The sequence below is a fragment of the Uloborus diversus genome, chromosome 6, assembly GCF_026930045.1.
Source record: "Uloborus diversus isolate 005 chromosome 6, Udiv.v.3.1, whole genome shotgun sequence".
NCBI lineage: Eukaryota > Metazoa > Arthropoda > Arachnida > Araneae > Uloboridae > Uloborus > Uloborus diversus.
In genome coordinates this window covers 93679751-93702995 of record NC_072736.1, presented here as the reverse complement: position 1 = coordinate 93702995, position 23245 = coordinate 93679751, and the positions used below count along the sequence as shown (strand labels likewise).

The following is a 23245-nucleotide window of genomic DNA, read 5'->3' as shown; positions in this document are numbered from 1 at the left end:
TGAAATAGCTTTTCGATATTAGTTATAATTTTTTGCAGGAAAATCGCAACTCGAATATCTACGAAGATGTAAAATTAGCACCGAAACTTCAGACAATAGCCAAAGATGGTAGTAGTTTCTCTTTTCCCTGTTCGGCTGTTTTTCAAGAAAAGTTTCCGTCAGCAGCACAAATGTCATTGTCAGCTTAGCCTTGGGTTTAATATTCATGTGAAATCATGTGACACATCGAAGAATGATTGAAGGGGAATCTTTTCCGTTAAAACGGTCAAGGAAATGCTGGCAGAACTTCCCTGTTATTGCGGTTTAAGTTGCCGTCGGATTTCTTTAAGAGATATGATATTCAACTATTTAAATATTTATCCTGATAAATTATAGATTTATAAATTGATATGTTGTATAAAAATGCTCAAAGTATCATCAAATCATGGAATATCTCAATTTATTTTAAAATAGTTTTGCTTGTTTGTGTGTGTTGTTCTGCGATGTCCGACAGAGCCCATACCACATTGTAAAAACAAACTGCCCGTTTGGTAGAAAATCGCCAAGAAACTGGACTTGTTCTTATTCTTATTATTCTTAGTAAACGGTTTTTACCAGCTAAAATTTCACAAAAGTCACCTGGAGGTGGGAGGAAAGTCTCGCACATCTTTTTATATTTTAAAGAAAAGCTTTTGTTTCTCCTAAAGATGAAGTTTATTTCATTTTTCTCAGTGAATTAGAACAGGAGAGAAAAAAATCTGCTTTAGCTAAAATCCAAAACTAAACCCAATTCAAGCAGAGAACAAAATACTACTGGACGTGTTTGGAGATTACGACTAATTTTGCAATTGGTGCAAAATTAGTTCTGACTCCGGAAGTGTTTCACTTCGAAGGTTATGTTTTTTCTCATTTTTATTTTTGTTTTTTAATTTCATAATATGTATTGTAATCAAATTCTTTTTCTTCTAGTGGGAGTGATAATTTTATATTGTTCCAGTTATAACGTGCGCTGTAATTAAATTATGTTTTTTTTTTTTTTTTTTTTTTTTTTTTACGGGGGTTATGTTTTTTGCTACGCTTGATTTTCATTTTAGCTAATTGTAACGCATGTTTTATTAAAATTCTTCTTTCCAGACTCTTCGTGAACCTAATAAAATGCAATTCACTGATGCAATCTTTGGGAGAAGGTGCGTAACAGCGAACAGGGTGCGGAGTTCCCTAGTTGATTTTTTTTAAAAAAAAGTAAAAAGGAAAAACACAAGATTTCGGTTTATTTGCTGCTACTTTTATGCTCGAGATGATTTCGTTTTTGCACAAAGCCATTTATGTTTGTCGTAATATTAGTAAAGAAAGTATTTCTTTCATTTATCAGAAAACAAGGAAAATAATCTAAAAAAATTATGTTTTAAATAGTTCAATTAATTTTCAGGTTATTTTCAAAACTTATTTGTCTCTTTTGAATATTAATATCTAAAAGGAATCGCTGTTAATTTTTAGTGCAAAACGAAATTCATTTTAGTTACAAAGAGACATTTTGGAACAATATTTTGTACGTTTCTTTTTCAAAGTGACTGGAAAAGAGGATCATCGCAAAAAGAAAAATTGAAGAAATAGCGCAAAAAACTGATTGTTACAATGCAATAACGAAAAAATTAACTGAGGTGGCCATAATTTCGCATATCCGCAGTATTTCGATGTTTTAAATGATTTGATTTCTTTAAATAAGGAATAAAAAAATTAATAAAACTAGATTTTGTAGGTTGTAAATTCCTTGAAAACATCTGCGTTCGAAGCACTCATCATACGTGTATTTAATGGATACCACGTATTTATTCAAGATCATTTGCAGAAGGCGTGAATTGAAGGTAAAAGGAAAACCAGACTCAACTCGCCCGAAGAAAACATTTCTTTCCCTGAAAATTGTCGTGCCTGGGAAAGTAAAAAGCAACGCCACGAAATCGAGTTCTTTTCCTGTTGCCATTGAAAAATCAAACAAGCGCGAAAAAGAAAACATTAAATTTAAAAAAAAAAAAAAGCATTTCATCGTCAACACCGCTTGACGGCCAAGTAAAAGCAGTCACGTGAGCCTCTCGTCCACGTGATGAGGCACACTTTCCAATGCCGACCCACATTTCGGATGATTATGCGCTTTGGGGAATTTTTCCGAGCAATTGGGCGTCCGTCTTGAAAGAGAGGATGACCTGATTCGCCAGCAGACGACGAACGAAAGTGAGAGTGAATTCAGTTTCGGTTTTGAGTTCGTCTGTTTCGGAAAATTTCGCGAGAATTCATGAGAATTTTATCTTCTTCAGGGGCAAGCCAATTCAGTCAAAAAATTAGAGAATATCGATATCTATGTCTATGTGTATTTCACTGCGAAACATTCAGGAACATTTGTAGTTAAATATTACTATAAAATGAAGTGTTTATGGTGCCGAAAAAAATTTACAGTAAATTTTACCGAAAAAGATAAGAGACAAATGGTTCGCTACGTGAGTTATGGTATGAAGCCTTTGATTTCTCATTCTTACTCCTTCCTCCAGTCCCATTCAGTATACCGCGACGTTCTGCAAATAATGAGAAGGCAGGTTCGAATCCCATTGTTTGTATGCTGTTCTTTTTCACCAGCGCAACTATCCACAACGTTCTCGCTTTTTCTACCGTAAAATTGTACAGTAAAATAATATTTTAAGGTAATAAGTACTGTTAACGTGGAGGGAACACTAAGATGGAGGGGTCTGTGAGGCCTCTCGTGCAGTTTGCTGTTATAAAACTCGAATAATATATAGCGGAACTTAGTGGAACTTTCTGACTGTACTATATGAATTCTCATTTAATCATTTAGCTATTCGCCTCATAGTACTGTAAATATTGGTTCTTATACAGTAAAACCTGTCTACAACGATACTGTTGAAATCTAAAAAAAATATCGTAATAGACAGGTTATCGTTATAGACAGTTTGATTATTCATGCTGACATTTTGCTGGGGCCAAAAAAAATATTGTTATAGACAGGTTATCGTTATAGACAGTATCGTCATAGGTTTCCCTGTACCTAGAAAGATGGGAGAGATCATAGTGGCCCCTAAGCTACTTTAAAGGGAAAAAAAAACATATTTTTCTGCTTTCTCTAAATTGTTGCAGCATAAAAAAATTGCTCTTTACTCTATTTTCAACTGTAACGTAGCCGGTTGGAATTCAAAATGCTCTTAACAGTGCCGACTGCTAACCAGCCAAACGGTAACCATTGTTCTTCAAAAGAGGAACTAATTCTACCTCTTGGTGTGTAAAGACAGAAAAACTAAAAGTATTTATGTATTAAGTTTTAATTTAGCGATAAAAGAAGATGAACTCACTCTGGAAATTTTTTTTTGACAAATACACAAAAATATACGGGAGCGCCAGGAGCTCTTTTTTGGGTGTTACGCAATTATCGTAGAAATTAATGATGGCTATAGTTTTCTTTTTTTCATTTTTCCAATTTTTAAGTAATTTTCCCCCTTTATTTCTATATCTTGTAACAGCGATTTTAGAATTTTTCGTGTTTCCTTTGCTTCATTTCAAAAATATTAATCACACATTTATAGACTTTCCTCCTTACGCTTCTTACTATTTCTAGTTCTCATTTTGGACGTTTTCTTCACAAACTGAATTTTATTGTTATATTTTTCGTTCTTAAATAATTATTTATCTTTGAATCAAGCACATGCTACAAAAAACTTTACATTCATTCTATCACTGTAAAAAACATAAATTATCAAAGAAAGTTATTATTATTATTATTATTATTATTTTTGAATTATTGACTGAATAATAGATTTAATAGTAATACAGAAATCTTCCAAATGTTCAAACTGCTAAGAAAAACTAAGCAAACGATATTGAAGAATATTTTAAATTGCCTTTTGAACTAGCATTACCTTATTATTTAGTCATTTATTTATTGTTTTATCTATTTTTTTCATTGTTGCTTCATTTCTCTAGAAAATTATTATGAACTAAAAAAATGAACTAGACTTGAATACTTTGATTGAAAATATGCATATTAACTGAATTTTATAACAATTGTAGTAATTTTTATAAATTAAAGTGCCCGAGAAGTATGTACTGAAGGGAAAATAAAGTTTAAATAAATTTTGAAAATTTAGTTAGTTATTCTGTGCCTTATTACAGAGAGTTTACAATTGTTCTTACGAAACAAAAGCAAATGCACTGCCCTCTAAGAAGTTTAATAGGAGATTGGAAGCATTCTTCCGCCTTCTCGTTTTCGCCTATCGCCTTCTCATTGTTAGTCTTTGGAAGCATATTTATTTGCCACATTATTTCAAATGCAGGTATATTTGTAACCTTATTAAACTTCAGTTTTGATTTTTAAAAAAAATTATATCTGCTGAGAGCTAATTTAAGTGTCATGAGCTAATTTAAGTGTCATACTTCGAAGTTAGGATTAAATTACAATTTCATATTTCATGCAAGTTTTTTTTAGCCTTTTTTTCCTGAATGGGGAAAAAACAAGGAATTAAGAAAAGACAAAGAAAGTAGAAAAATTAAAAACCTTGGTGTGTGTGCTTAACTTCTAAACCAGATTCATTTTTTTTTCTAAAATCTAACTTAAAATTAATCATGCGGTTCTAATACCAGAATTTTTGAGTAATCACAAATTATTTCCTGAATATTATTTTGCATATCAGAGCTCTTTGTAGTTATAGTTGAAAAAATGCTTACAGATGATTTGCATTAATGATGATAAATTACACAGATGATTTGCATAATATTATAAGAATTTTAAAATCTCGAAGACAAAATATTAGTACACTGTCTTTATTCAATGCGAAATTCCTTAATATATTTAATGCATTTAAGGAATAGAACAAATTTAGACATAATTTTTGGCGGTTTCTAGCACAAACTCAGTTTTGAAAGGAAGAATTAGAGATAAAAAAGTATTATTTAACAATTAATATACCATCAATAGATATTATCCTACAGTAATAAAAATTATTGCGATTTTTTAGCACCAAAATGAAAAGAATAGCACTAAACTGAATGCATAAAAAAACAGTATTATGCTATAAACGTGTACTAACCACACGCCCTATATTGAACCTCAAGCTTATGTTTAGGTTATATTTCGGCAATGAACTTAAATATTGAATTTATTCAAAAACTTTTCGAATTTTCTTCAAAAGCTGACGTAAGCAAAATGACATTTTGTTTGATTTTTTGATCTTTTTGATGCCTTATAGTTACATAATTTGAATTTAAATAGTTTCACATAAAAAGTAGAACGCTTTCCCGTTACCTAGAGATAATTACCGTTTTTAAACAGTCTTGTGCCGGAAGAAAAGTTTGTATGTATGGTCATGTAACTCAATTTACAATTATTCTACGTTCAGGCACTTTCCAAGTAATCAATAGTTTTTACTTTTTTACGATTTTTTAAAATTTATGTTGAAAATTTATCATACTTTTACGATTTTTATTTGATTGTTTGCAATAATTCGTTTGCCAGTTTTTGAAAAGTTAGATAACATGTTACAAATTTTAAGCTCAACCTTATTAAACCTTGAATTTATTTTTAACAAAATTTTACATTTATGCATTTTTTAATGTATAGTTTCATTGTAGTGTTTATATGCTGCATAAATAATTCTGAACTTTCTTTTGCTGTAAATACTCAAAATTAAATTTCAAAAAGTGAATACTACTTTATTATATTATCAGTTTTATTTTACATAACGAAGTTTGGTGATTAAATTTAACAAACATTTAACTTTTTTTTCAGATTTTAAGTTTCTTTTCTATCGATCTTCTTAAATTTTTATCATTAAAAATGAAAAATGGTGAAAAGAACAAGAAAAAATTCGAGCCTTTTAATGATAAGAAATTGTTTTCTTGTATTGTTGTGAAATTGACTGCTTTAAATAAACTTCGAACAAATGTTTTCTCCTCAACTTCACGTTTAACACAATTTTTTACTCCACCATTTTTCTCGAAAAAATCTTTTTTTTTTTTCATTTTGCACTGGTATGAAGCTATTAATAATTACCCATTCGAAAAAACATTACTTAAAAAGTAGTTTCATAATGATTATTAACAACAGTCAGTTGAATGTTAAAAATCTTCATAATAAGGGTAAGCGTTTAAAACAACTTATTTACAAAATTTAATAAAAGTCAGCGAAATCGATTAAAGCTTGTGCTCTATGGGTAAGAAGTGAGGTGTAGCAGATTTCGGATTAATATTATTTTTTTTTTAAATCTGTATTCAGAAAATTGTTTAAGTGACGGAAATTTTTTTTGATTTCCACCGTAACCTAGTCTTTAAAGAAATCTGGTGAAAAACTCAAAAAATCACATTTATATTAAGTTTAACGCTGATGTGAAACTGATACAGTGAGGACCAGACGTTTGAATCAGTGGTTAATTGAATCAGCCACTTTATTTAGTAAAATCCTCAAAAACCACGAAATCCAGCTTGAACCTTGAAAAACTGCTGGATATTTGAATCAAATACACCGCTTAAATGAATCCAGAAATAGTATGTGACTAACTATTTCCCAGAAGCATGTGGTGCATCGCGCAGACGTTTTTCTTTGCTTTCTTTTAGTAAAATAAGTTTTTTTTATTAACAGTGAAAAGAGGTTGAGATAGAGTGCTGCACACTTCTAGACAGTTTTCTTGGGAAAAGTTAAAAAAAAAAAACATGGTACGAGATATGGTGTCAACGCAACCTCGGCTCTCTAAGCTTTATAACTGATAGCGTTAACATTATAGCTACGAGATGTGAATTCTGATGCCTATAGTTAGTTTTATGACGTTGAATCTAGAGTGCATAAATTAACAACTACTTTTTTTTAGTAATCAACAGCAGAATCAGTTTTTTGATATTTTAAGCTAGGAATCAGAGTTATTTCTCCTGAATAGTGTTATTTTAATAGTATTTATTTTTAATCAATCTCATCTTCAAGAAAATAGTTTGCTTTTATTATTTTGTTTTAGCGAAGATTTTTTTTTGTTTCGCTAGTATTTCCATGCAACCTTCTGAAAAACTATCCCATAAATTACAACATTAAAAAGTTTAAATAAAGTTATGTCATCGTCTCAAATTGGTTCGGACTGCATAACAGTCAACAATCAAAATTTAAGTATTATATGTTATGTGACACATGTATGGAATCGTATAAACTTGTATTGAATCTAATGAACATTGTTGTAGTTAGAAAGAAAAGAATATCCAGAAGAATGAATCTTTTTATTAAACGTATTTTTGAAGGTTGATTAGAAACCGAATTAAATTAAATTCGCATTATTTTTCCAATAAAAACAAATAATTTTGGGAACGACGTTCTCTCCTCTCCAACTACAGCATTGCCTAATAACTAAAACAAAAAAGTTTGCACTTACCCAACATCAAGAATGGTGCAGCAAGGTTTAAACCAATGAATTCTAATCCACAATACACTGTCAATCCAAAAGCACCTCCAACGGCCACGGCTGATGAGAAGCAACCCAAGACACCTAGCCATGGTTTACTTTTTACCCAATCCAACATCATACACGTAGACACCGAAAACGCAAGCATGATCACAACTGTCACACTGAACAATGGCAAGACTGAAATCGTATTTTTCTCGAGTTCTTCAGATAACGTAAGAGATGTATAGTACGCTATATTTATGTGTTCAAAATTTGAATCTTCCATTAATTGCAGAAATGCAGTTTCCCAGACGTTGGCCCGTTCTTTTTTGCCTGGGCCCGTCTCGAGGAAATACAGCAAGTTGACAGCTCTTGCAGATTCGATCATGTTGAACTCGTCCGTCTTGACACCACCCAAAAATGCCGCACTGAAGAAAATCTTGAACGTCACTTCGTTCACCATAAGTGGATAATCAATGGAATATTTTCCGTTAGCCATATCATCCAAGCGATCCTCAAATTCCAAAATGGTGTTCTCGAAGCAACGCCTGTTCTTTTTCGCACACATGTTCTTGTACTTCCATAGCCTGTGGTTATGCCAAACTGTTATGTTCGTTACCATTTTGTCAATGAGCTTCAGATCGCTAAAAACATCTTTGTCAAAAATGCTTTTACCATTCTTTGCCTCTATCATGATCCTGGCAAACGGACTAATCCGACTCATCCGTCCCACATCGAAGTTCTTTGAAAGATTCATAGGAAAGATGGTCTCCACCACCCACCTCTCGTGTTTAGCAGGACCATCAGTAGGACTGAAGAGGTATTCCGGATCGGCTTCGTACTTTATCCTTTGCATTCCTGTGGCTAGAAGCGCAGATATTAAAATAGGAACTATAACAAAGTAGCCTGGCTTCTTGCCCACCATCCATCCGAGATTGCGGAACATGTAGGACACAAGACGGTCCACGCAATCGCACTTCATCTTGTGCTTGTGGGGCTTATTTGGCTCAGGAACTAGAAGAAAAAAAGGAACTGGTCAGTAATTTTTATCAATGACACTACAATGTCAAGCATATTTTATACTTCAAGATAGCTTTGGAAACATAATAGAATTTTTTTAGTAATACAAATCAGCAAGTTAAAAGTACATGCTATCACATGCCGGAAGAACGACAAGGAAGAAGGAATTTTTACTATTAAATATTACTATCCATTTCATTTGAAAAAAAAATTGCAAAATTATATAATTTTGCAGTCAAAATCACTTTTTGTCCTTTTTCAAATAAATTTTTCTTTCTTTAATAACATGAAGAATGTCGTAAACTGAAACTTGGAACTTATGAGTTTATTTAATGTTATGATTGTCCACGAGATGAATCATATTTGGTGGAATTCTTTGTTCTGTCCTTAACTACAACAAAAGTGTACAAAAGATTTCTCAAGACAAACACTCACTCAAGACTTTTACATTTTAACAGAAGAAGCATGATAAACAAATTCTTCTCAAATGAGGAAACTAGCTCACGGTGTTTTTTTTAATTAAAACCTTTCGGAAGTATTGAAAGATATTACTTAAAGTAATAAAACTATATTATAAAAAAGTAAAAAGGTATAATGAAAAATTGCAATCATTTTTATTCCTTTTTTACGTGTTGTCGTAAGCAGGTGTGTCAACTGAAGAAACATGCATAGCTATACTAACACCCCTTTATTCTTTTAAAAAAACGTTCTTTAACTCTTACAGAACCTTTTATATAAAATAGAAAATACAATGCACGTTAAAGTTCTTATGGCATGAGAAAAAATAAATAAACATAATAAAGAATGTGCATGATTTTTTCTTTCTTTCTTTTTTTACACTAGAAGGCATGGTTCAAAAAACGTTTTTTTTTTTCGTTTAACAGAAGATCAAAAAATATCTCTTGCATTTAATTTCAATTATCATTAGAAATGAAATTTGAAAGTAAATCCTTATCGTGATCAACCATCAGCTTACAATTACTCAAAAATTGAAAAAAAAATACTAGTTTCTGAGTCAAAACCGTGTTATTTTTTCAATCATACTCTTTGAATCGTGCAGAAAAGTTTTCAAAGCTATATCTTTATTAGAGAAAAACTTTAGGGATTTTACTGTTTGTAAATAATGCAGAATACAAAGCTAAGAAAAATACGGTTGAAAATTTTTATTGCAAAATTCCAAAAGCAAAACTTTTAAATGCTTAGCATCTTCTTAACACTTTTGAACATAGTCAATTGTATAGAGCTATGATTGTCAGTAAACACTTTTTCTCTAAACAAATATATATCTTTTCAAAAAATCAATTAAAATAACATTTGTTCTGCACTAGTGAAAAAAATTAACATTTTATGCTTCACATGAAGTCAAAGATAAAATTTAGATAGCATAGAAGTCAAAAAAAAAAAAAAAAAAGCAACAGACGAAAGCCAATGGCTGCGCGTGGAGTTAGTTAGGGGGATAACAGCAATAGGTCCTGAACTGTGAATGAGCCCAATAAAGGAAAAATATAATTATTACTTATTTTTGTACGCCTGTTGACAAAAAAGTCAGGGTCCGCTGTCAGATTTGCCACGGCCTTCCTTTCTCGTGACAACTTCGGGGGCTTTATGAAAAGCAAGCATGCTCTTTTTTTTTTTTTTTTTTTTTTGCTGTCTTTGACAATAGCTGATATCATTTATCAAAACCATCAATATCTTTGGAAGTAACACTCGCACTAGTGTGAAATTTTGCTTAAAACATTAAAACAGTTTCAGCAATTGAAAAATGTTGAAGTTTTGGTCAATTTTGAATTACCGTGGACACTTAAAGAGGTACGCAAATTGTCACCAGTTAGATTTCATTATAGCATAAAATTACGAGTTAACTTTGCACTATCGAAATTATACAAGGCATACTATAATATGAAAGCACACACAAGAGGTAACTATTTCACACATTGATGGATTGACCAAGATATATGGAGTGAATAAGACATATTTTTCTTAAATTTAGTTATTCAGTAATTACCACTTATACAAGATTCTCAACCTGACAACTACTTACTCATGGTTCTTAATCCAATGACGATATTTCAGATTGAAAAATAACTAAAATCCAGCTTTCGTTTGGTGAAGTGTCTCCAGTTATGGCATTCCATCGCAATGGTACAGGCAAAATGGAAAACTCGATTCGCGCTCTACGTTGACAATGCAAACCAAACAAGATCTTATGTTTGACCTGAACTAAACTGAAGACTTTTAGCGACTGTGGTCCCACTTTCTCCTGCATTGTAAGTAGCTCACTTAGTATTAGGTCGACAGTCACGAACAAAGCGTGCGCAGAGTTATTATGAATCACACGCAAGTGTGTTTAATATTCTTACTATTCCATTGCATTTTATACTCTATATTCTGTCATTCTTTGCTACGTTTTTTAAAAAAAGATAAATGACATATTTTAATTATGTTTTTGCCAGTTCGAAAGTGAAGCATATCTCTTGTCACACTTTTATTAGTTTGTAATAGTTTGTATATGCAGTAGAGCCCGTTTCATAAAATGGCTAATTTGCCATGAAAAGTTATTCTAATAGGCGTCTAATAGGCGTTCCATTACCCGGGATCAAAATGACAAAATAAAACGGTTTATAACATTAAAAATAATCCCATTAAGCGTGATATTGTTTGAACCGATATTCCAATAAGCGGGTTTTACTGTATTCTATTTCGCACGATCTATGAAATATTTGGTTATGAATTATGAAAACTAACTGTGATATAAACAACAATTTGAAATACTATTTGATACTTCTTTTTTATTCCTGTATCAAATGTTTGTGATAGGATGGCTCTTCGCAAAAGGTTTTTTTTCTCAGAGACTTTCTTCTACACAATAAACTTAGTTCATGTAGTGTTATACAATTAAACTGGAGTCCTTCTAACTCGTTGGTTACTTTACTATTCTAACCTCAGAGATTTCTGTGCAGGTTTATCATAATGTCTGAGGATTTTTTTTTTTTTTTTGCATTTTTCAAACTTAATTTTATTTTTAATTTCTTCCGATTTGTTTTTCTGTGTTTGCTTCATTTTCGTTCCCTTAAAGCTGTTATGAGACATACAAAAAAGTACAATTAGTATTATATTTGTTATAGGTCAGTTCATACTTTGTTTTGTTATTTGTTACTTTTTTCTGTTCAAATTAAGCTAGTCTCAGTTTGCGCATCTTCCACAAAGCGATTAACTATCTACCGTCACTCTTTAGCACAGGAGCATAGCATATTTTTACCTTTACCATTGTTTTGGTCAAGAGTTCAATAATGGAAAACAAAAACATTTGCCTCTATTGCCAAGAGTATCAGTAAATAAGAGTCATAAAGGTCCGTCATTGGTTGGATTAGATGTAATAAGTACGCCCTCGTGTTACTAATCGCTTGCTCATTTGCTATCATTAAATACATCATTAAATATTATGCTAACGTCAATATGTTGTAAAGGGTTGTAATTTGTAGCTCGCACTATGATGTAAGATGGAACAGAAAAAATTTTGCTGTTGGTATGAATTCCATAACAACAGTTTATGAGACAACATTACAAATTGTTTTGTATTCCCGTTGTTTAAGCTTTTTTTTTTATTTTTTATTTATTTTTTTTTGTGTTTTATTGTGAAGCATTTTCAATTTTGGAATGCAACAATGTCTTAAAATTTGTTATGTTGTGGTTAGAATCATAAAAATGTAAATTTAATAAAGTTTTTAAAGAAAAAAAGGAGGAGAAATGAAAAAAGGAGTACTATATAAAAATGTTACAATTGCAAATTAACAGTAACTGAAGTAATTTAAAATTAAGGAGAAAAACTATCCCTGGGGGCAATATAATTATGAGTATGAGAAGACTTTCTGCTTATATTAGTTTGAGACAAACATTTTAAAACATAATTTTAAACTATTTGACAAACAATGCCCATTATTCATAACATTTCATTTGTTTTTGTGAAAAAAAGTTTTGTTCACCAGGAGCATTTGTAGAAATTTATTGGAGGTTGGTAGTATGAAAACTTACGAAATTTAAGTTTGAAAATATTAAAATCCTTACTCACAATGAGTACAGTTGGGTCAGGCTTCAGTCGGCTGCCCCCTTAAACACGCCCATGTTTTTTATCATAAAATAAAAGTAATTAAAAAAGGTAAATATAATAGTTATTGCTTAATTTATTTGTAATTTGATTTTACGTATAAAAACTGAATGATTACCTTTTTTCATTATTTTATTTGTTTCAATGAAGTCTTCATTTATCTATTTTACACCCTGCTCCCCCCCCCCTCTCCACTCCAAAGGAAAAAGAACCGTCAACTTCTTGACAGCAGAGATGTTTGGGTAATTTTAAATTGTTTTCACTGCAAAAACTTTAATTTGAAGCAATTTTGTTCTTCCGTCAATGAATTGATGAGCACAAGTTTTTTCAACACATTCATGCTTTGCTCCAAATCCATTTATTGAATAACTCAAAAATTTAGTTCAGCACATGCAAGTTTGGATGTGCGCGCAGAAAAGATTAACCACATCTACATTAATCAGTCCACATCTGCAATACCCCAAGATTTTTTTTTTCTTATTTTTTCCATTCATCTCTCTTAATTCCTTCTCTCGTTTCCCAACCCACATTCCCCTCCAACCTTGAGAAAAAAACGTAGAGAACAAAGGCCAATCAGCTAAGCACTTAAATCGCAGCTGTTTCTCTTTTCGAAAAACGAAAGGGAATCTAGTTTTCCTTCCATTCGCTTCATGCTTCAGAGAGTTTTGACAGCACATTCTGTATCGTTTAGATCAAACAACAAAGCAAAATGTTCTCTAAATTCTTCAGTATATTCTGCGGCTATTTTGTGTAGGAAATAAATTAAAAACTGTAATTTTTAAATCGCCATAAGTTAAATTTGTTATGAAGCAGTACGCTTAGATGAGCGATAATTAAATTTTTGTATAAAAATAAAATAAATGTAGAATTTTTTTTATTAATAGCAGTTTTCGTTGCATTCGGTTCATGCTTCAGAGTTTTGACGGCACATTCTGTATCGCTCAGATTAAATAACAATGCAAACAAGTTTTCTATAATCTTCAGTATATTCTGCGGATATTTTGAAAGGAAAAGAAATTAGAAAATATATAAGTTATTCAAATTGCCAATAAGTTTCCATTACTTGTTATAGCACGGTACGGTTAAATGGGCGATAAATAAATTTTGTATCAATTTTACATCGAAATAACTAAAATGTAGAGTATTTTAATAATAGCAAGATAGTTATGAAGCAAGACTTTCATATTCATTTGCATGGTGCGTTAAAAGATCAATAAAAAATGTGTCTCTTTTTTTCATTATTATAAAAATTTATTATCTTAAATTTTAGGATAATTTCTCGCAGAGGATTTTTAAAATAGCATTTTCTTTAAAAATTAAAAGTGCATTCAAAGAATTCTGGAACGCTGTACTGACAAACAAAAAAAGACTCCTGATTGAAATTTCCTTTGTAACTCATATTTTTGAAAGGAAAATATAAGTATATAAAATTAACCATTTGCACACTAAAAGGATACCCTACAACAGTTTATGTAAATTGGATCTAGTATTTTTGTCATTGTACAATGTCTCCCAATTCAATTATTATACTGAAACTCCGTCAGTGCAAACTCAAATCAACACGTCAATCATATTTTGACTCATAGTTTATGAAATATCACATCGTTTGTGTGTTTGTGACTAATCATTGTCACATTATGATCAAATAAATATCATTACCCCACTTCGCTATATCTAAAATCTTCAATCATTGACTCAATTATTCCATCTACTGCTTTTCTTAAAATGTTTTTTTCTCCATTGAAAACTAATCTTAAATCCTGTGAAATATAGCAGGAACTCTCAGTGAAGATGCCAGTAAGTTTGGTTTTCTAAGCTTTATTGCAAAAAACGACTGGGGGGGGGGAATTGAAGGATTTATTTTAAAAACTAGAGCTAAAGAATAAACCTTTTAAGAAATTTTTAAAGGGTCCTTTTAAGAACTATACCTTTTTTTTGAGGTCATTTGTCTAGCACAACAAATTCGTTAAGATTTTCAGAGGCGCTAAGTTTAAATGACTAGAAATATAAAACATACAAACATAATGGAAGCAATGGACAATGAAAATCGTACATTTGCAAGAACCGCAGTATTTCTTGTAATACTGGTCCTAAGTGCGCAGTAAATTTGCTAAAGGTTCATAAGAAATTCTACTATCAAAAACCTTAGGATTATTTGTAAATTCCAAATTGAACAAAAGGGCTGATTTTAGCCTCCATTTAGACAACTGCACAGAATGCGCCCGAACGATCTTAGATGAAATTTAGTTTGAACTCTTTTAGATGGACAAGATATGTAATCTGAGTGATTAATAATAAAAAAATGGTCAACAGTTAACATGTTTACATACATTAACCTGAAGACTATTGCAAAATTCTAAATTGACTAAAAGATCGAATTTAGCCTCCATCCAAACCACAGCAGATAGTTCTTCCAAATGACCTCGCATAGAATTCCATTCGAAATCTTTTAGGTAGACAAGATAGTTAATCAAAGATAATGCAAGTATCATCAGCAGTAAGAACTATTTAAATGATGAGCTAAATGATTTACAATTTTTCGCGTGCTTATCACAATAACCGGAAGCTATGAAGGAAATAAATTTCATGCTGCGGTTCTTATTGCTGAAATCTTCAAGTGGTACTTTAATATGCTTCGCTGGTGGTGCGCTGTTCACGATCAAAATTGAGAAAAAGAGAAAGATAACCGTTGTGCACGCAAGGCCACATATTAAGCTGCTAATCATTTTCCAGAAACTTGTAATCTCGTGGGGAAGCTAATGTGACACGGTAGATCGTTTATGACGTGAGCATTGTGACATGCTAAATCACATGTGACGTGAGCATTGTGACATGCTAAATCATTTGCGACGCCTCACGTACAAAAAGAGGGAAAGTTCATTGTTTATTCATAGAATTGGAATCACTATTTGTTGAAGTTAATAATCCCTAGTTTCAGACGCCTTCCAGCTTCACGGAGATTAAATAATCGAGAGAATAATATTGACAAATCTGCATGAGTTCAATGAAAGAAAAAGATTGAATTTCTGTTTAATAGGAAATTGTGAGCTTTTTTAATGAATAACAAATTAGTAGCTGCTTAAATGAAATGCTTAAAGCAAATAGAAGGACGAGTATTATGTACTTCTACTTCAACTTCAACGTAGGTTTCAAATATTATATTTGGCAACACTTACACTTTGGCGCTTCGAATATCGATCATCAACCATATCAAACGCATCGAAATGTATGAACAAAATTCTGCGTGAATAAATTTTTGACGATGATGATGGAAAGTCGAAGTTATATATTTAAAAATGCAGTTGATCTTCATTGATAAGATTGATTAACAAAAACAAAAAATTATTTACTTCACGAAAATATTTACACTTATCGATATGGTTGATTATTAAAGCGCATTACAAGTGTTGACAAATACAATAGGTGAGACTTAAGCAGAAGTAGAAGTAAATTTAAAGAAGTGAAATAAAAAGACTTAATGCACTGAATGGCTATTGTCCCATTTTGGAAATTGAATTGCGGTTTGCTGCTAGTTAGCAAACCCAAGTTAGTTAGTTAGACTCCCAATAGAAGTGAGTGCCAATAGACGCCTCAATTCAGTCACTAATGAACTACGTTTTTTAAAGTAAAAATTCTGAAATAATTCTTCGAAGGGTTAACAAACATTTGTAAACAAAGTGTAGTTCTGCCTTTCATAACAAGTACGCATTGTAAAACGCATTGAAGGAAAGTGTCTGCTAGAGATTTTCAACAGAGATTTAAGATTTGTAAACTTTTTAAATTTTTCCCACTATTACAATTGGAATCGATTTTCCATTAAATGGTCTTTATTTTCCCCAATCAAATGCTCCTCAAATAGCTTAATAGCAACAGCAAAATCGTTTACAGGTGAAAAAAGATAAACAACGTATTTTACGGGGATGTGCACATGTTTAAATTGATAGATCTAAATATTTTTTACCACGAGAGGGTGTGAATGATTCGAGACTGTTACCTTTAATTAGATCTATTCCACAATTATCTTAGTTTGAGAGTGCTTTATTCAACAGTAAGCTTTCTTTTTGAAAATAATAAATTGCATGCCATACAGGAATATTTCCCCAGTTAGAGATATCATGTATCCATCTTTAAGCTCATTTCATCTTCGATGTTGTGTCTGAGAACCCAAGGCTCATCTTTTAGAAAAAAAAAAAAAGTAAAACTCCTAAGACCAGCTGAACTCGCTCAGCTGAAGGGCAAGAAACCGGTTAATAACGGCAAAAGAAAACAAATAATGTTGGAAAAAAATGTAACGCCAGAAGCCTACGGAGAGAGTGACCCATGGTTTTCCTAAGGGGATTGCAAGCTGTGGAAAAGGAATGAGTTACCTTGATTCCACTGAAGTTCTTCGAACATTTGATAGGGGAATGAACCAAAATGGAATGTTCCATCGCGTTCCATAGAAACCTTCATTTTGTTTACTACGATGACGGCCTTCTTCATAATAAAAGTTATGCTCCCTGCAATTTTTGCTCGTTCAAACAAAGCATTATAAGATATTCCCCTCAACTTCACGACTATATATTGTATTGCATTATAAATGCCTTTAAAATGATTGCAAATTATGCAAATTTGATTTCGTATTCAGTTTTCAAAATTTTTGGAATTTAAAAAAAAAAAAAAAAAAAAATAGTCAAACATTTTTCTGTGAATGTGTCCTCCAAGAAAAAATATAGATTTTACTTAAATTGCATTTTATTATTTTCACTTTTAACCATAAAATTTCTGATTATTCCTTTCTCCCGTATATACCTGGACACACCTATCGGAAGGTCAAGACTAGGGTGCAATGAAAAATAAAACATTAGCAGCTAAGACATAATAAACAAGATGATTTTTAATGTTCGACTTTCACAACCGGTAACACAGGCGTAGAAAAGAAAGAAAATGAATGCTAACTAATTTTTAAAAAACTCACCAAATAATGTCAACAAAAGAAACATTATTTTAAAGTTGATACTGCATGTGAAAATAGGCTGAAGAAAACTAAATGCACTAAGAAAAGACATCGTACTGTTGCAATAAAAGTAGTGCAACTCAGAAAAAGAAGAAAAGAAAAGACACACACACACACACACACACACACATCCAACCTTAAGCATTAAGTCTCAGAAATTAACTTGAATTCAAACATCTTAAATTTAAATTTTGTTCTTGGCAACCATAACTAGCTATCAGCCCCGCCCCTCCACCCGGAGGGGGTCACGACAGATCACTGTGACCTTCCAAAATTTCGGAAAATTTTGCCTGACGAATTGGAAAAAAAATCATTCGGCAAAATTAGCATCATTTGGCGAAATTTGTGACTTCAGTAAGGCAACATTTGGAGCTCCATTCGGCAAACTGAGAATTTCCGTCCACCCAAAAATTTAAATTCAGAGCACCCCTGTAGCTATAGGATCCTACTTGTTGGGTTTCTTGAGAAATTCCAACACCATATCTGCTTTATTTCAAAACGAAAAAAGTGCTGACATTATTTTCTTTTCAAGACGTTTTTGGCAGTCAATCAAGTTCATGTTTTAGAAATTTATCTGATTCACCACAGCCGTGCCATCTTAAAGAGCTAGAATGGTTTATAAAATGAAGCAGTACTAAAAGGGAGGGCATCAACTTCGGTCAAGTGAGATCAAGAATTATATCGTGATTTAAAACAAAAAAAAAAAGTTTTTTGCAATCATGAATCGCGACAGGACCCTCCTCGTCGGGTTCCTTGTTTTTACTAATAGCTTTTATTACAGTCGAGTCCCGACTTACGCGAGGGATGCGTTCCAAGATTCCTCGCGTAAGTTAAATTTCGCGTTGTGGAAAAATATATGCATACAATTTTTTTTAAGCATACCAAATACTTTTAGGCATTTATAAACTCCCCTCAAATTGCTCTAAAGCATTCCTTAACCATTAAAAATTCTTTCATAAATAACTGAACTTTTACTGTATTTAAAAAATAAAAAACTTATTCAATATGAAATACTTAAGATGTACAAAATGAATGACCAATGGGAGTAAAAGATATAAAATAAAACAACACGGTGCGCGCTGCATGCAGTAAAATTAAAATGATGCACAAAATAGTACTGTACAGTAGATACAGTAGCAATATTTACGAGTTAAAAAATGAGGATACTAGTGATGATTTATGCTCCAAGATCAGATCGTTATTCTTATCTAATACATTTTTAAAAACGCTTCACCTTTTATTTGAAACTTTTCAATTTGTGGCACATTTCCTCTACCTGCATTTATTAATCCACAATGCAAGAGCGCGCGTAGCTTCCATTTTCATAATTTTTACTTTGCTATACTGCTCTGCAAGCTTCAATATTGAAACTAAGTTCTAAACTTTTAAGGACATCTTTTTGTTTTGACTTTTAATTGTACATATGGAAGATTCACTCATACTTATTGCCGCGCTACCTTCGACGTTTTGTAATTGTTCAAGCATATCGAGAATCTTAGCCTTTTTAAATGTTTTTATCAGGAACTTTCTTTTTCTTCACATTTTCAAACTTTAGATAAAGGTGACACTAAGGTGCCATTATGGTTATTTGATGCACTAGATTAGTTTGGCGTGGGAACTTTGACTGTCAGTGATGCTCAATGGGACGTAATAACATTCACGAAATCAATATTTAGTAGCCACTAACGAAGCTGATACTTAATTCTAAAAAATTCATGTTATGGGCGAAAAATTCGCGTTAGCTCTAAAATTCGTAACTCGTGAAAAATTCGCGTTATAGCCATTTCGCGTAAGTCAGATCGCGTTGTAGTGGGAGTCGACTGTACAACCATAATTTGAATTTAACGCGTCAAAATTCAAATAAATGATGGGGATTGGATGCTATGTACTGGATGCCGGATGTTGTGTGCTGGATACTGTTTTCGAGTAAAAATAGTTGTGTAAAGTCAAGAAGGGTCGTTTATAAATAATTCGATTCCGAGGCGCATTTAATAGCATATGTGAGGAATGCCCGCTTAAAACAATAATGCTGGTTAATGTCAATATACAAATCAATAGATCACCAAGTAATAAACAAGCATCTGTCTTAATGCTATTGTCCAACACAATCTTAAGTAAGTACACTCAACTAGATATTAACTTATAACTTATTGAATATTCATTAAAGTAGAAAACATTTCTTGTTCAACGAACGTTATATAATCTTCCAGTCACAATATCAAAGACTTTGTTCAGAGCTAGAGCTAAGTAAAAAACAATATATGCTTTTTCAATGGAATGCGGAAACCAAATATTGTTTCTTAGTAATCTTAAACAAAGCAGAATATTGCGTTCACGCTCACAGATGTCAAAAGCTTAATCTTATGTTGACATTAGAAAACAATATATGTTCAATGATTATTTCTATTGAATAGAATAAACAAAACTATAGGAGAGTAAAAGAAATAAATATATATCAGTTCATGCCTACATTAATTTTAATTATGATAATAGTTTAACGTTCATTACATCACTGAAACATTCGTGCGCCCAGTTTTGTACTCTTCAAAGTAACTGCAATTCAGTGACAAAATGTAATGTTTCTGATAATACATTTTTTTTTTTTTAAACTGATCATGAAGGAATGTGAATCAGTAGTTGAAATATTTAAGAGTTAGTTATAAAAGTAACTACGAATAGATACTGGTGTAACAACAGAAAAAAAAAAACATCCTGGTGCAAACTTGAGAGAATGTTTAAAAAAAATTATAGTTTAATCCATTTCACAATGGGATTTTTTTTGGAGGAGGGTTGAGAGGTTTCATTTTCTGTTTTGTTGTCATGGTAGCTTTACCTGTAGTTTACCCCCAAAGACAAATAGTAAATGACCCATGATACTCCAGGAATTATTTTATAGTTTAATCTATCGCAAAATGTTGATTTTTACGGTGGAAAGATGTTAAATATTGTTTTACGTTGTCATGGCAACTTTATTAGTAACTTATTCCAAGATAATTAATAAATGACACATGATGCTCCAGGAGACAAGACACAACTTATGAAATTTGTAGAAATTACAATTTGTTTATGTTTAGTGACGTTCTTGATCTATAATAACATTGCAAAATAAAAAAGTAACATGTTTCTTCAAAAAATTACTTGAAACTCCCAAGAGATCTATTGGGGAAGCAGTACAGTTAAATGTAAATAAAAAAACTTAACTAAAAAGTAAAAATAAAAATACAGCTGTTGTATAATTTTAACAGCAAATTTGAGCATCATGATGTCGGACAAAAAAGTTGATATAAGTTGTTATTACTTAATGTCTTCGCGTGGAAAAATGAAGTTAAAATTTCTTGTTGGTATAAAATATAAATATTTTTGACTCTTTCTTTTCAGGTATTTTCACGAAAATCTCGTTTTTGCCTCTGTGCGCAAAATATCTCGTTAACCTATAACTGTCCCAGAAGATTTTTTTCAGTGTTGTTTGATATGGTGTTCTATTTCAGATCTCGCCCAGCAATACATTTAATAAAGTTTTTTAATCACCATAAGTTTTGAACAAGAATATGGGGGGGGGGGGTATACATTAAACCATTAATCGGTCATACAAATAACATGTATGACAAGTTTTCTCAAAATCGGTTCATTTGACTTTGTGTGAATGAATGGAGCAGATGTGTCTGCATGGTCCATAAGAGATGCCAAAATGCAGCTATTTTTCAAAATTTGGTGTGTCTCTTATTAAACCCTAGAATATTTGAACAATCAATAATAATTACTCTACTTGACAAAGTATTGCAGTTTCGAGGAGTATATCATTTTTGTTCAAGAAACAACACCACAAAGCTTTTTTTTTCTTTCTGCCATTCATCTAAAACTTTTCTATGTCATAAATGTTCAAATTAGTTTAAAGACACGATATGATTGAGTTCTTGAACATAAGTAGTTTTTAAAATTTAATGAAGAAGTTTCTCTGAAAAAAGAGTTTTCACGATATTAGAAATTTGAATCCATTTTAGCTTCTCTCAAACGAAATGAATTAAAGAAATAATTTCAAGTCTTTTTGAACAGAAATATAAAAAGTGAGCTCAACTGAGACAAAAAACATTATGTTTTGGATCCACCTCTCGTTTGATTACAGTAGCTGCTATTTTAAGCACGGAATTCTCAAGGTTTTGCAACACTTCTTTCTTCATTTTATGGTGCCAAACTTCGTAGGATACTTCCTGAAACTGTTTTGTAATTTAAAAAAAGTTTAATTTGAAAACTATAGCTTTGGAGGCTTATCTTGAAACAATGACAGATTTCTCAAATTTCAAGACTGTGCAGTTTAAAAATTATTTGTATTCGATACATTTTGAACTTATGGAGGACACAGATGTCATATGGTCCTGCAATGTTTAAAAGTTAACTGACTGAGGACTATTGCTGTAAACCTCCGACATCCGCACACGCTCTAAACAAAAGAGCAATGGAGATTGGATGAAATCAAGCAAGAAATCCAATGTTCAGCTATAATTTTGAACTTATGGGAGACACGGATGTCCCATGGTCCTGAAAAGCTTAAGAACTAACTGAATACGGACTATTGACTAAGGACTATTGCTGTTAACCTCCGATATCAACGCACGCTTCAAACAAAAGAGTAATAGAGATTGGATATAATCAAGCAAGAAATCCAATGTTCAGCTATAATTTTGAACTTATGGGGGACACGGATGTCCCATGGTTTTGAAAAGCTTAAGAACTAACTGACTACGGACTATTGACTAAGGACTATTGCTGTTAACCTCCGATATCAACGCACGCTTCAAGCAAAAGAGCAATGGAGATTGGATATAATCAAGCAGGAGCCCATTGTTCAGTTATTTTTCCGCCTTACTTCCATTTGCCTATCTGTTCAGAGGTCAAAAGATAATGTCATTTTTTCAATCTCATGACAATGTGTGGTGATAAGGATGCAAAACTGTTTGGTAAAGAGTAAATTTAACTTTCACTGTCGGAGAAGAACTTTATAAAACATTTGAAATACGAAAGAAAAAAAGGAAACCTGATGAATGTATAAAACTGGTTTAAGACAATTTTGTACAAATGAAAAATATTTTAAACAAAAATATTGTCAATGAGTTTTGTTTATTTTTAATGCACTCATACATTACATTTAGTTCAAAAGAAAAATGTTGATAACGTGCTACTAAAATGAAATAAGATAAAAATTACGCATCAAAGAAAAATCTGCACATTTCAGTTTTTAATTTTCTTTAGTTAAAAGATCAATTACTTGAAAATTTTTGCAGGCGTAAGAAAAAAAACTTTTTCGTATAAACACATTTTTCATTTGAAGAATGATATGCGTATTTGGTGTACGTAAGCCAAAATAAAGAGTAATTTACGAATTACATAATTCTTTAAAATTGAATCATTAATTACTACAGTACTGTTGTTAGTCACTCAACACGGCAAAGTATTACTAACTTAACTATATAAAATTATTTCTATTCATTTATTGAGTAATTTTAAACTTTCAGTTACTGCGTTAATTGCACTCGAAAATGACGTGACTTTTTAAATCAAAAAACAAAAGCTTTTTATTTATATGCTTGCTCAAAAAAAAAAAAAAAAAAAACATAAAAATGCATGGTAGCGGTGAACGTTTTGAAAATATTTTATGTAAGGTTGCCTAAATTAATAACGAAGAATTTTAACAGAATGCGCAATGTAAGAAAAAAAAAAACTTCAACTCAA

At 31.6% G+C, this 23245-nt stretch overlaps 1 protein-coding gene across 1 annotated transcript in view; it reads right to left on the bottom strand.

Moving 5' to 3' along the window:
- The window catches only part of LOC129224734 (patched domain-containing protein 3-like), a 129461-nt gene that overhangs the window by 81013 nt on the left and 25203 nt on the right, over positions 1–23245 (bottom strand). Inside the window, exon 2 of the mRNA XM_054859282.1 lies at positions 7386–8411. Within this exon, the coding sequence (XP_054715257.1) occupies positions 7386–8379 (994 nt within the window). The 5' untranslated portion in view covers positions 8380–8411. The remainder of the gene's footprint in view (positions 1–7385; positions 8412–23245) is intronic.